Source organism: Pithys albifrons, chromosome 2, assembly GCF_047495875.1.
Source record: "Pithys albifrons albifrons isolate INPA30051 chromosome 2, PitAlb_v1, whole genome shotgun sequence".
Lineage (NCBI taxonomy): Eukaryota > Metazoa > Chordata > Aves > Passeriformes > Thamnophilidae > Pithys > Pithys albifrons.
Genome location: NC_092459.1, coordinates 107,819,372 through 107,834,511, shown reverse-complemented (window position 1 = coordinate 107,834,511; position 15,140 = coordinate 107,819,372). Strand labels below are relative to the sequence as shown.

General features: G+C 46.6%; 1 protein-coding gene across 1 annotated transcript; it reads right to left on the bottom strand.

The window, feature by feature from the left end:
- Positions 1-2,873: 2,873 nt before the first annotated feature.
- Positions 2,874-14,913, bottom strand: DSTN (destrin, actin depolymerizing factor). The gene is made up of 4 exons (XM_071581962.1): positions 14,740-14,913; positions 5,770-6,077; positions 5,453-5,529; positions 2,874-4,113 (listed from the first exon to the last, which is right to left on the bottom strand). Exons 1-4 carry the CDS (start codon positions 14,740-14,742, stop codon positions 4,004-4,006), a joined length of 498 nt encoding a protein of 165 aa, XP_071438063.1. The 5' UTR covers positions 14,743-14,913; the 3' UTR covers positions 2,874-4,003.
- Positions 14,914-15,140: the final 227 nt, after the last annotated feature.

Genomic DNA, 15,140 nt, shown 5'->3' with positions numbered 1-15,140 from the left:
CCAGAGGGAGCTGTCAAGCATAGGAAAGTGGCCATCATCCCCAGGGAGCCACTGGGAGGAAGGGCCCCACAGCAGCAGATGAAGTGAAGCAATTCCCTTGTTTTTTCAGTTTTTTGCTTTTGCAACAACTGTTTCCTTTATTACCAGCTTCTGTGCAAACAAGAGCAATACCTAGGCATGCCCACACAAGCAGTAACAAAGACCACTAAACAACCAATGCAAGGAGGGCAGTCATTGTTCCAAACACTCTGTTCAGAATAGGTTGCCTCTGGAGGGCTTCAAAAGCTCACAAGAGCAGATTCAGTGTCCCTAGCACAGAGGGTACATGATGCCCTTCTGGGACACATTCCTGAACTGGCTGTTTTAGGAAGAAAGGGAATGGTCTTGTTAAGCAAAGATAAGAAAAGTCTCTTAAGGGAAAGATGTTTAGCTGTATTTTTACCTGGAGTGGTACCACTGGGATTTTTTCTTCCCTCAGCACCTTGGTCAAAGACATCCTGAATGGCTAGGAGAAACCCATGCCTTGTCTGAGAGCATGCGGGGCTGAGGACTGGCCAGGCCCTGCTCTCCCCACAGCTGATGGGAATTTGCAATGTGTCTGCCCCATTGGGCAACATGCTGAGGGTTATCTCCTTTCCTCCAGGTCACCCAAGCTTCTTGTCAGCCTGTGACTAAAAGCTGATATGATCAGCAACCCCAGCACAGCAGGCAGGAATCTTTATTAATAGAGATCAAGAAATTGCCCAGGTGGAGTGACTTTATAGGAATGCTGAACCTTCTGCTGATTCAGCCATGCTGGAGTTAGCTTTCAGCCTGGGTACTTGACACTGAAGTTAACCTTTGTTGGAGCAGCTAAATTGCATTTACAGTGCCTGCTGTTTACACTTAGGCCTGAATTATCAGTCTCCATCTCTCCCATTTTCTCCCAGGTGTAATGGACAGAAATGGCTTTTGGAAAACCACTGCCTGCATGCAGACTTCAAGATGTTTCTAGCAAGAGCTCTGCTCTTGCTGCAGCTAAGCTATACTATGTGGGCAAGTCCTGCTGAATTTGTGTGGCTCTGAGCTGTTTTCATCATCTGAACCCCCTTCGTTTTTTCTTCCCGTATCCCTCTTAGAAAGTTGTTTCTTCCCTCAGCAACCAGCCAAGCTATAGAGTTCCTCATGTCTCTCTCCTTCGTTGTCTTGCCTTCTCAGAAGGTCTGGGTGATTGGGAGAAATATTAAAAACAGTCACAAGAGTAAACATCTTCCTATTGCCTCTCATGGCCTTCAAAAACAAAAGGATGAACAGCCTTGAGGGGGGTGAAGTTTGGCCCGCAAACTCCACAATGTGGACAAGCCTGAAGCATTATAGCTCTGACAGTTGAGTTACTGCCAGCCCTGGAGTGCAGGACTACTCCTCCAGAGAGGCCAGACTGTAATTTCAGGAGTTGCTATGAGGGTCCTAAAAGCAACCAAAGACTCAAATCGACTTAAACTGTGTCACTACATCTAACCAAGGCCCAAAGTGCTACCTCAGACCTCTTAGCACTCAGATTTCTGTGCCTAAGGCACTTTGAACCCAAGTCCCTGATCTGAGGGCTTTCATGATGTGGTAAATGCTCTCTTATATTACAGGTCTGACATCCTTCCTCAGTTTTCTAACCAAGGAAAGAAATCTCAGGCAGAAGTCCGCCACAGCATCACCAGGGCATCAGCTGGATCTTGGCTAGGAGTTGCCTTTGTTTGTCAGGCAGCACCACTCCCCCTGAGTCACACTAATTTCCTTATCTCAACCTGGACTTTGGACAAAGACCCGTACTACAGACACCTAGGCAAGGAGGAGCTGTTTATGAGGATGATTACCCACTTAGGCAAGCTCCCAGTTGACTGAAAGACAGGCTAAAAGCTCCAGCAGAAATCAGGCCAGTTTGCTTTGCTCAGAATCAGAAAGCTTCACTCCAGTGGATCCTTTTGCATCAGAAAACCTTGCGCTCCCAACCCTGTGACCTGTGTGGGCGCCAAGTTAGAGCTTGCAGTGAATGCATGCCTAATTAAAGGTTTTAACCAATGCAGCATGGCCAGAGAGAGCACATGCTGAGTTAGTAATGGACCATTATTTCCCTGGCCCTGCAGATACACCAGCACAGCACTGGCACTGCTCTGCCAAGGCACTGTACGGACAGTGCAGCTTTCTGTCCCTGCACAGCTGGGAACAGCTTGTGGAGGAAGGGGCAGCCTGTAACTGCCTGGGCTTCATGGGGCTGGCCAGAGAAAGCTCCCTCAATCCTCACAGGGAAAGCAGCGCAGGACAACTGACACATGGATGGGTTTCTGCTGCTCAGACTGCAAACAGGGAAATGGTTCCACGAAAGCTCCCCTGCGCATGGACATTTGAGTCCGAAGCCCAGAAGGCAGAGCAGGTGCTGTTCAGGAGTTAGAGCCTGCAGCAGGCAAGCAGTCACTGGTGAGAAGGGTGCAGGGACAAGGAAGGGAGCACACTTGCAGAGACAAACCTGCTTTACCCCGCAACTCCCTCCACCTTCACCAGCTTTCCTCCAGCCTCTTTCCCCCAATTCCTGCTCCCCAGAGAGCAGCACAGGCCAGTAGCTGCAGGAGGCACACCAGCTCCCCAAGTGCACAGCTTATACAGGGCACTGGTGTGCCCAGCCAGTGGTGCCAGCCCTGCTGCAGGAGGGCTAATCGGAAGCTGGAGAGGAATCAGTCACTGACCCAGGGGAGGGGAAGCCCATTTATTTAGGCTATTTGAATTTGGCACACACGGAACATACCACAGTAATGCACTGGAGGCTAAGGGGTTTTTGTTTTGTTTTTTTTTCTTTTTTACATTTTCTCTACAGACAGACAAGAAAACTCTATGCAACTCCCATGTACACATTACACAAAGGAAACAGCTTTAATCAACCACTGGTGAAACATGGAAGCTTTTAAGATCTTTGTAGCTGGCATAGGAATGTTCTCTACCCCCCCACACAAAAGGCATTTCAGGTCAAACTTTCTAGTAGGTGCTATTTCCATGCATTTCTACGGAATTAAAGAAGCAAACAGACAAAAAGCCCAGATCAAGCCATATCAGTTAGGCTGATTTGTTCTACTAAGTTAAATCAATAGTAATTATGGACAAATGGACCAAGTGACCAAAGACTGGGGCTGAAATGCAACTTTTAAAGTTTTTGTTCCTTCTCATTTTACTATCCATAACTGAAGAGCTTTGATATAAGAATCTGCATTTATAAAAGCCTCAGAAGCATCTGATCCATTAATAAGTGTGTATTAGAGAAAGTAAGGTAGTTCTAAATTAAACTATGTCAACAGAAAAAGCAATTTTTACAGGATCACTCAGGCTGAAAGAGACCTCAAGACACTTTGTAACAAGGAAATTGAACCTACAGAACAAGTGAACCTTAAATATTACTACTGCACCAGGACTTTACAAGGGAGGGTATTAGGACTATTTCTCCAGAAAAGTGTGTTTTATGTCTAGCTTCAGAATTGGGCTTTTTTAGTACAGCTCTGCAACTGCAAGCACTAAGAATGTAGCCCAGTTCTGGTGCCAACAAGTTTCTTTAGCCTAAGTTTAACTACAGATTTTAAGTTTTGTCTTAAATGGTTACAGGGGAAAGGTTTTTGAGTTTGGCAATTTGGCCAGCAGCCTCAAAACAACTGAATGAATTTTGCTTGCTACAATTTAGAAAAGCAAAAACAAGAACCAGATTGTTCTGTCTCCTCCCTTTCATTTCTCTTTTTTGAGACCTTTAGTGTTAATCCATTGGGGACAGTATCGTGATGGACAACCAATGCAAATACTAATACACCAAGATAAATCCTTAGATTTGATTTATTTAGGGTCATTTGTACATACAAGCTACATCTCCAAAATCTACTTTATTCTACAAGACAGCTTCCCTACTGTTAGTGAAACCCTTGCCTAGAATGTTTGCTTTATATAACTGATATATTAAAACATGGAATGCTTGTAGAGTTGTGGCACTGTATGACATCTACACAGGACTTCCTTCAAAAGCTACGACTAGGGAGCCTCCTAGCTTCTCAGCAATGCAAGCTCGGTTGAGGTCCTCTGGCCCATTTGCTTGGCATTCATGCTTTATGCCTAAAAAAAGAGGCAAAACACTCAATAGTGCAGTATGTCAACATGCTGATAATCAAACAAAGAAACATACTTGATAGTAATATTAGAAGAAGCAATCCAGTCACTCAAGCAGGCAAGTCCTGCCTTAGCTTAGGAAATCTGATGTTTTTTCCCTCATACGTCACAGGAGACACCTGGCTACACATCACATGTCAATGCAGGGACATTTGTCACTAGATCAGTGCTCAGACTGTTGGCCTTTCAACACAGGCTCTTGCAAGCAAATCTTTCATGTCTCATGCTGCCCTGGATCTAGCTGGGGAGGGAGCTACACACAAGTACATTGAGAGAGCTGACTCAGCTCCTGCTGGCTCTGCAGAGCTGGGTGACAGTATGTATGGCCAAACTTCGCGAACGAAGATTTGGGAAGGGCTGTCCCCACGTGGGTGTGCCCTTCCAGCCTGCGCAGTGGATTTTAGGTGAGGCTCAGCGTGCGCAGAACTTGGGTGACAGTATCACAAGGAGAACCTGAAAGGCAGAGGCTAGAAAGCCAATCTAAGGAATCAACAGTGGTTTCTTTTTCTGAAGGGTGGGGATCACAACCCATGGCTGTCTTGTGAAGTGAAAGGTAGAATTTCTGCAGGATTTCTTTTTTCGACTTCCATATGTGCAGCACGCAACAGTCTCCCTGGGTACTTCCTATCTCTGGGCAAGCTGTCCTGTGAAGGCTGGCACTGCTGCTCAGTGATCTTCTCAGTCTTGCACACTTCAAGATTTTGGCCCAGTGCAGCACAAGGAACTTAACAGGGGACAGTGCTACCTGGTCAGCTGACTTAGCATAAAACTCCTTGGTTAATGGTGCCTGACAGGCTGAACAGAACTTTGCTACTCTACTTGGAGATGAGTAATCACAATTGCACCTCTGAATCAGGCGAATTCTTAATTGCTACTACTACAGCACAGTAAGTTATGAGACTGTGCTTTTCAAGAGACACAGGCCTGAAAGTCCTCTGCCACTGAGGCACCTCTGCACAAAATCCAGGTTTGAGTTATGAATCTAATGGTTTCTGGCCTGTATGGTACAGATGTGCTACTCTGTACCGTGCATCTACAGCATCATACATTGTAAAACCTGCTCTTGCTCTGAGCACAGTTCTACTGCCTCCTAACATTTCCAGTCTGACAGTGTGAATTTTAGCTAGACCTCGTTCAGCTCTGTCACATGATATTTCACCTCTTGCTAGTATCTCAAAAAACCAACAACAAAACAACATCCAAACCCATTAGCCAGTGGTTAAGCCTTGCTATGCAAGTATTCTAAGGGCATGGCAGAGCTAGGAGCATTAGCTATATTACATACCTTGAAACTTCTTTTTGATTGCATCCTTGGAGCTGGCGTAGATCATCTTACTTTTGAGAGGTGCTTGTTCTGGTGCCCTAGTGGGATATGTCAAAGAGAGTGCAATTAGTGACACTGATTATTCAGCACAGTCAGAAGCAGTATCCTTCCCACCATGAACAAGTGAAATGTCTCATGGCTCAGAACACAGGCAGCAGGCTGCCTGGCTCACTTTAAGCCTGCCTTCTTGCCAGTCTGGGCAATACAAATGCTCAGAGACCTCACTCACAGTATTTGGACTGCATGTTAGGAATGAGTCAGTTGGGAAGACAGCTTACCACAAAAAAAACATCAGCTCTTCTTTTTTGGATTCCTTGGTCTCAAAGCTTGCATCATACAAGGCGTAACGGCAATCCTTCTCAGGAAGCATCTGCACGAAATGCTTGAAAGGGTCAGTAACTGTCACACCAACATCTCCCACCAGAATTTCTTTGCCTTCTTCCACAATAATGCACTTTTTGTCTGGACTGAGGCAGAAGATGACAGCCTTCTTCCTCTTCTTAATTTCCTCAGGTGTAGAGCACTTCCGCACTTTCATGTCATAGAAGATCCGGCATACCTCATCGGCAACTTGTACTCCAGATGCCTGCAAAGACACAAGCAAAGATGTTTAGGGCTACCACAGCAAATTTTTGCAACTCCATTACTGCACTGCCTTACATCTGAGGCTAGAAGACAACAGATACTGAGCACAGTTACTAGTGCTCCAAGCGTCTCCTCAAAAAGGCTGCAGACCCTTTTCCAAAGGCAAGTAAATAACGTGGAGTCTCGCTGCTGCCCACAGCCAGCAGCCAAACAAACTATTTCAAAGAAGGCACCATCCTGCTTACATTAGAACATTGTTTGGGGGAGCTTTACATGCATGTCCACCCCTTGTTCTCTGAGATTCAGTTGCAGCAGATCCTTTGGCATTACAGAAGCTTAATTTTGTTCCCCACTTCAGGCTGCCTAGGCAATCATGCCCACAAAGATCTTCTGTCCAAAATTTCCTAGCCATTTCTAGCATGCTTGCTAGCAGCTTTAGGAACACAAGTAAAAGTGGTCAAATTCCACACCTGTCACGTGGATATAGTTTAGAGATTAAGAAAGATGTAGTGGAGTTCTGGGAGTGCAGCGATACAGTTTTTAGCTGAACAAACCAACTTTCATAAGTTGCTCTGAATTCAGGATTTTAAAGGGAGAACTTGTAAGGTACTCCATCAGTTGTTAAAGCCAGCTGCCTGCCTTCTCAATGTTTTCCCCTCCTTGAAGTCTAAAAGGAAATTGTAGTTAGTAGTATCATATCTTCCTGTGTTTGCTGTAATAGGGGGTGCACATGCAGCATTATCCATCTAACGTTAAAGGCAGTTGCACAGAATGAAGAGGACAAGACCTAACAAGAATGACAGAAGAGTGAACTGCATTTTCAGAGCCTGCTCCTTTTTTGAGAATAAGAAAAAAAAAGGTGGCAGGGTAGAAGCATTTGCATTGGAGTACAGCAAAGTTGGAGAGCTTAAAAGAAGCTGTACAACAGGGAATACTGCAAATATAAAATGTTGTATTCAGTGTAAATGTGAGATTCCTCATACTGCCTCCCTCCTCACTCGTTTTTGGTTTTCCAAATTCAAATGGCATTACCCTCAGATATGATAATTTGTATCTCAGAAGGAAAATTGCCTTCCCCCCTCTGTGTAAACTGCCACGCATCACTGCTGTGAGCATAGTCAGCAGTACTAATAGTCAGGTACAGCACCATGTGAGATAGACTGAAAAAGGCTAAAGCATGTTCTTCATTTTGTTTTTGCTTACCTTCAGCCCCCCCAAATGTGAGCTCAGTAGATTAACTTTGCATCTTAAAGAAACAACAGCGTTCAGCTGCAAAACCAGGAAGACTGTGGGGTGCAGGAAAACTGCTCGGTGCTAGCTTTCAAACAGGCTGTCCCTGGGAGATGGTTACAGATTGGGCAATGACAATGTGTATGTGTGGGGGGGTTAAAGCCTTGACCAGTGCCTACCATGGAGGACCTAAGATGCACCCAGATTCTCCTCCTTCTACCAACATTTCTCCTTCTGAAATTTCAAGTGGATGGCACAGCATTGCTAACCTAGTGAGCAAGGTGGCACAGCTGGCAGAATCTATTACCATGGAGTTTGGTGTCTGCATCTCCCAAGTGCTGGTCACGGAGTATCTCACACAGCAGTGAACCTGAGACAGCAGCTTTTCTCTAGTATAAGAACAGTGCTCCTTCAGGGTCTACCCAAATACAAGGGGCTCCCTGGCAGGCAGCAATCCTTCTGCATATCACCAGTAAGGTGAGGAAAATAAGCAGAGAGAGCCTATACCAGGGTAAATTTGAATAAAAGTGCAAACATCAACTCAAAGTGACTCATTTCTATGTCACCTCATTCATACAGAGAGACTGCACTTGGTCAGAGTGTGACCGAGAGTAAATGAAGAATAAATGTCTTTCCCTTCCTGTCCCTGTGTTTGGTGTAGAGGAGAGTCTTCCCAAAGAGGCTAATAAAGCCCTCAAAGCAAACAGGGCAGGAACTAGAGCTAGTGTATCATTCACTAAGCACAAATCCACAGGGAACTCGAGAACCTTTTTCCTCCGAGGTTTGTAATGGCACCTCAGTAGCTGACAAGAGGCTCTCTTAAGATTTATGTTTTAGTCTCAGAAAATGCACAGAAAGCCTGAGCTAGCATGGAAGGAAGGCTATTAATCACATAAAAGCCTTGTCACTTATCTCTACCTTTGTCTGTTCTTGATTTTTGCTGCAACAACTAACTCCCCTGCACCAATTCATGTTAACTTTGAAAGAAAAAGGTTAATGCTCAGTGGACAGCAGAAGAACAGAAGCAGCAGAAACAGAGCTGCAGGTTGATGCAAACTGTGCAGTCAAGTGCATATGCTTGTGGTACTACACAGCCAGAAACATATCTCCAAGTTGGGAGACAAGCTGTTTCCTTAAAAAGAAACTGAGCACTGCTGGCCAGTCAGTTCAAGTTCCAAAAATGTTGAGTATTTAGTCTGGAAACTCAAAATTCAGTGTTAAACTGCAGCTGATAACTGGGACTGACCAGAAGCTGAAGGGGCAATAGTGAGAACTGGATTTTTTAGCTTTCCAAAACAAAAGACTGTTAGTAGTTGGTGCCACTCCTTTTCATAGCTGCTGTATAACCCCTGGATTCATCACACAGGCTGACACTAGCAGCCATTATGTTGCTATGGACAATGCAGATTTGTTCCATCTGAGAAAACCCTGTAACTGTGTCACAGCAGTAGTGTGTCATCCATAAATTTCCAGTACAATGAACTAACTACTTCCAAAAAGAGGATCTACTATTGCAACTGTAGGACTTCAACCAGCCACAAGTGGCTCTGCAAACACATTTAAAAAGTAAAAAATCCCAAACACTAGACAGCTTTTGTTTTAAGGTATTGGCATGGGAGTCCTGAGGCCATCAGGTGGAGCTGACAGACCTGAGCCAGCAAACCTTGGAGCTTAAACAGGAGTGAAGAGGGACAGCTGGTCCTCAGCGCTTAAGCAAGCGGACATCACACACTGCAGACTGTGTTTGCGTGAGTTTGTTCCCAGTCCGCTCGTTTCCCCCACAGGTTCCCCTGTTTGCTAGGTCTGCACAACACTTACAAGGGGGTCGAAAGCCCTGAGTCATCCCCCCAGGCCTCCCCCCATGTTTGGGAAGTTACCAGCTACCCCGCCCCTCCCTGAGTGGGCAATTACCAGTTGACCTCCCCATTAACATGTTCATCCCCCGGCTTTGAATGTCCCTCCCTGAGTCTATGTATTGTAACCCATTTCAATAAACGCCTTTGCTTGGTTTGAGCTACGGATTGGCGTTGGAGTTCATTCCTGCGGAGACCTATATCCGTCACCACAGTAAGGTGGCTGAAACCATTCTGTACAGAACATCAACAGGATGACTGTTTAAGAGCACTGGAACAAGGAGAAGTGCCATATTCTAAGTACATGTTCTCAATCAACATTTTAACCTCATCTCTGCTGTCTTGTCCAGAAGAAGAGCTGGTGAGACACCTCCACCCCACCAATAATGACAGAGTAAACATTTGTTATTCTGGATTTTCTCTCTTTGGCCAGATACTGCTCTGCTTAGAGGATGCAATACAGCACATTCAATATTCTTTTGTGCATTCTGGCTTGAACGCTGCAGAGCTACAGCAGTTCATCTGGTTCTGTTCCTTTTCCAGCATAAAAGCAGTTATCCAGCTCTGGACTCCCACACAGGCACCTGTTCATTAAGCAGTACATGTTGCAGGTACTTCTGACCCCTGTACATGACCATGAATCAATCAGCTGGTGACGTTTTGTTGTAGGGAACAGAACCTTAACTTCAGGGCCTGCTAACCTCACTGAAGGCAAGCCACCTAATTACCAGATGGGAAGATGCCAGTACAGCATATTCACGGAGACATTCAGGAAAGAGTGGACAGAGTGAGTTTCTCTGAGAATCAGCAAAAATGAGTTCTCCCCCAGCACCTCTATACAACTACTGCTAATGCAGCGTGCCTTGCATGCTGAGCTACTCATACGTTATTCTGGGGCACTTATACAAATATCCCCACTGTACTTTCATATGGACTGCTGTAGGCATGTGAGGTAATGATTGCATTAAATGCTTTGTCAGCATGTGCTGCAACAACACAGCGGCTCTTATTCTCTACACAAAGTCACTGTTCCTGCCTGAAGTGCAAAGCACTGCATAAGTCTTGCAAGAGTAGAATGCCCTCCTTATACAGGGCAGCCCAAAGAGTGAGCCTTCTGTCCAGCACACTTCCTACTGCAAGAGTCATACTCAGCTGTCTCTACTAAGAGCTTCCAAAATTTTGCCTCCATTGCCAAGTACCTGAATTGAAATTTAATCTAAAATGGGCAAGACTGAAGAATAATACAAAGCTTTCTCAAGAAGGCTTTCCACATACAGAAAGCCATTTCAGGAGTGAGACACGTGCCAGACATCTGATAAAACTGGATTTGTAGCAAGCCTGCACTGAAACACAACTCTGACACAGTGAAATTTGCCTTCTTATTTGTTAGAAAGTGTTGTGAACTCCAGTATTTTCCTTGAATATTTTAAATATTTTAGATAAGAAGAGTCTTTGTTTCCTCCTCAAGTGTAAGACAGACAGGAAGACCAAACTAATGACTTGGTTTGCATCAAGACGAGTTTGAAGAACTAAATTTGGTTTTAAATCTTGACAATTTTAGAGTGTTGGGTTTCTCTCCTGTGGATCCAAGAGCTCTCCATAGAGGTGCCTGTGCATGCATTATCTACAAAGACATTTAAAGAACCAGTTCTTAACTTGTTTTGTCTGGGAACTACACAGACATTGTATACACCAGGATAGTACAATTCATATCTACGCAAGTAGAAACGTTTATTTCTTGGAAAAGCATAATCAGTTTTTCCAGAATTTGACACCAAGAACTTTATATTAAAAGTATGCCTTGTTTAATTGCAGATTGTTAATTTGAGAACTCTGTGCTCCCATGTTCGCTAGTCACATTATTGGCATGTATTTGGTTGTTAGTTTCTTCAGCAAACACCACTACCCCTATGCTTGGCATACCATTCCTCCTGTGTGCCTTCAAAATTCTCTGCCATTGCCAGAACTGCTTGTGTAACCATGTGGCAGTTCCATCTGACTCAGTAATGTGTCACAGTACATCGCTGCAACAAATACCTTTTCAGTTTAAACTATTACCACCCAACTGGTCTGGGACAGCACCTTTCACAGAGCTGTCCCTTATAGTGGCCACACAACAGAATGCCCTGGGACATCATGAACAAAGAGACCCTGAAGGAAAAACTAAGCTAAGGTAGTTGTGGGTGCACCTAGCAGAAAGGGAGCGTCACAGCCTTGCTGCACTAACAGACTGAAAAGAAATTTTGCCAAATCAGGCCTCTGAAAAGGGTGCCAGCTAAGGCCAACAAGCCAACTGAAAACGTAGGTGGTCAAAACCACAAAGATTTTAAATACTGCTTTGCTTTTAATCTGTTATTTGAGCACTCCAGAACTAAACACATTGGATATTATCACCCCCACTTTACTGAGTAGGAAAAGTGCAACTAGTTTAACTTCTTCCCAAAGACCAGCAACAGTGTGGGAATACCAGCGACTTCCCGAGGTACCTGAGAGACCCATGTTCCCTGCCACCTATAGCCAGACAGATAGACAACTCTTTACAGGGGACAGCCTGAAAGTCCAAGGCTTCAATTCAGATCTGAAGCATGATAAGAAACATGACTAACTACCTTTTATTGCTGTTGTATTACAAGCTACTATTTGCACACCATAACTCTGTACTTCTTGCTGGCTTATTTGCATATCACTTGTAGACAGATCTTGCCAGCTAGACTCAAGTTTTTTTATTTTGCATTATTTGGTCTCTTTTGGCAAGAGGAGGGGTGGAGGTGGGGGGACAGAATCAAAACTCTATTCAGCTTTTCTTTTTTTTCCCCATCAATAAAAACAGTTACTGACTAGACAAGGGAAGATGAGTAAGAAAGCAATTATTTAAAAAATAAGAAAAAAACTATCCCTTGAATTTCTGGAGGTCATTTCCTCAGCTTTCAGCCAAAGAGGGAATTATCTCCTCTGAGCTACCATGAAGTTCACTCCCAGTTTAATTGTCAAGGTAAGCAGAACAAGCAATACCCACAAAAGGCAATTCCAGCAATACTGCTGAACAACAGCCAGCAGCAGGGCAGAAGTTTTGAGCAGCACCTATTTCTCTGTTGAAACACAAGGTTTTAAGGTAATGCAGGTGGTAAGTTGGTATGCAACAGGACTCTAGCAGAAAAGCAACGCTTCTTAGAAGCATATTCAGCACAGACATCAGCTATTACACGCCCAAACCCCTATAGGAATTTTCTTGTAACCCTCCAGGCACCTACAGTAACCTAAAGCTTAAAAATCACGCTCAAAAACAGACTCTGAAGGCCTGCTCTGGGCATCCCAAATACTCGCTACTGAGGGATCCCTCCTGAATACTGAGCAGCCAGGTGAGCAAAAGGCTCTGAACAGCTTCACACACAAATCCTGGCTGTCTGCGGACTCTCTCCTGCATGGGATTGCTTAGGTCAGCCCTCGCACTCAGCAGGAGCCTCTTGATAGCAATTCTGACAAGGCAAGTAGGAACACACCAGGCACCCACACTACCAATTGTCATGAGGCTGTCATCTGGTACATGAGGCATATGTACCTTGTAATTACACACATTTGGAAACAGTATTGACTAACAACCAAGGAAAATAATTTGTGTGGTCCTCCAAAGACCATGAAGTCATTTAATCCCATAGCAAAGAAACTGAACCTTGTGTCAAGACACGAAAGCTGAAAATCCAGTGTTCTTTTGATACTAAATGATGTCCTCCTGCTAGTATTACTGGATTTTGCCAGAAGGTCTACACTCTGCCCAAAAGCATGTTCATTTCTAGCATCTCAAAAAGGCCAACCCAGACTCTGTTACAAAAAGATCACAGTGAGAAATACTAGTTTTGACTGACTGGGGAATTCTCTGGTTCCCAAGCAAGATGAAGCCTGACACACCGAGTAGTCACTCTAAATTAGGTTTGCATACTGCAGAGGTGGTAGCTTGCTTGTTGAAACAAGCCTGTTTTATACAAAAGCCACAAGTCTCATCAGACTTGTTAACAGCTTCATCTGCAACTCCCATGAGCTCTGCTCCATGTTTCAGATCAACCAGATGCTCTGACTTGGGTGTTAGAGGAAACAGGGAGATTAGTAGTACATTCTGCCTGCCAGCCCTATATGGACTAAAAGTTCGTTTACTGGATATACCACAAGTTCAGTAAATTAATGGGAGTTACCATAGGAAGATCTCAATATGTAACACTTCTAATAAAAGCAAACAACCCAGGTAGGTATGTCAAAACACACAAGTGAAATTGGACAAATACTTGTGCATGACTCAAGCAAAAACATGACAGAAGTTAAAACTGCATGAGCTAATAAATTAAGTGAATTTGCCAGTCTCAGTTGCCACAGTTAAACGTGGATACAAACTTAGAGCATAGGCAAAGCAAATCGATAATGAGCCACCAGGAAGTCGAAAAGGCGTTTGGTCTATTCCGCTCCATTTATGCAAGAGTCCCCTGGCACATTTTTTTTGGAAGCTAGGAAGACAGTGTGTATGCTTGGTATGTTTCTATGTTTCCAGCATTACGTCTAAGATAAAGTGCTTCCAGCACTGTGCGAAGGCGCAAAACAAAAAAACCCAACTAAAACCAAGTCCTTACAGCAAGTATCCTAAAACTTAAGCTTCCTCGAGAGGCCGCCGCGAAACCCTGCTTGTTACGATCAGAGCTTCCCTTCTGCGGGTTCCCCTTCCCCCCTTTTGTCCGCTATCAGCGTCGTCGGCTCCACCTGGGGCCGGCGAGCGGGGTCCCGGCTGGCCCTGGGAGGGCTCGTGCTCGTCCCGGCCACCCGCGGAGCCGCCGCCGTTTTCTAGGCTAGGCCCGAACCCTTCTGCCGTGGGAAGATGGCTCCCGCCGGGACGGCGCCGGGACGGCTGCGGCGGCCGCGCTTCCTCCTGAACAGAACAGCCCCCGGCTCCGGGGAAAGGGAGGGCTGCCACCGCCTTTCTGCCAAGGCTGCAAACCCCTCCCACACAGAGCTTTGCGGGGAGGGACGGGGGCGCTCGCGCCCCTCTCCCCTCCTCGGCCGCGCCCTGCGGCGCGGGGAGGTGCCGGACATCGCCCCCCCACGGGCTCTTCCCGCCTCGCCCGTCCCGTCCCCCACCCCCCCCATCACAGCATGGAATGGACGCGCCCGCGGCAGCGTCTGTGTTGCGGCACAGAACGTACCATCACCTCACGACAGGGTGAGGGAAAGAAGGGAGGACAGTTCCACTGCCTCAAAGAGGGGAGAGTAACCTTCCACCGCCTCATGGCGGGATGGGGGCGGGGGGAGAACAGATTCACCGCTTCAAGTTCATAGGCGAACGGGAAGGAGTGGAGTAAAGGGTGTGCAGGGGAAGGAGGAGTGGGGGAAGGGGGGGCGGGGGGGAGAAAAGGAGAACGAAAGTGGGGCGCGATACCGTCGTGCCGCCGGGCACAGCAGCGATGCCAGCCAGAGGGCCAGCCAACGTGGGGCGGGCGGCACCGCCACCCCCGCTTCCCGCTTTCCCCCAAGGATGAAGGCGGAGGAGGAGACGGGACGGGGGAAAGCCTCATGCCCTCACGGCGGGGCCCGGATCCCTACCATGGTGTCGGCTGGGCGCGGCGGGCGAGTGAGCGACGGAACGCGGTGCGGCGGCGGCGACTCCCCTTGGGTGTCTGGGCGCGGCGCGGTCTCCTGTGGCAGAAAGGGAAGCGGCGAGGGCGCGAGCCGGGCGGAAGCGCTGCCGACGTCACGGCCGCCGTGCCCGGAGGAGGAGGAAGCGGTTGCTATGGCGGGAGTCCCGCGTGGCACAACCCTCACAACACGGGCCCCTCCTGCCGCCCAGCCGAGCTGCCCAATCATAGGGGAGCCGCCGACTGATATCCGCGCCGGCCGGCCAGTGGCCGCGCCCTCTCAAAGATGTGGGGCGGGGTTACCTGTCCCAAGGTGTGCCCGCCAAGGGGTAGAGGTGCTATGGGGAGAGTCGGGGTGCTTAGGGAATC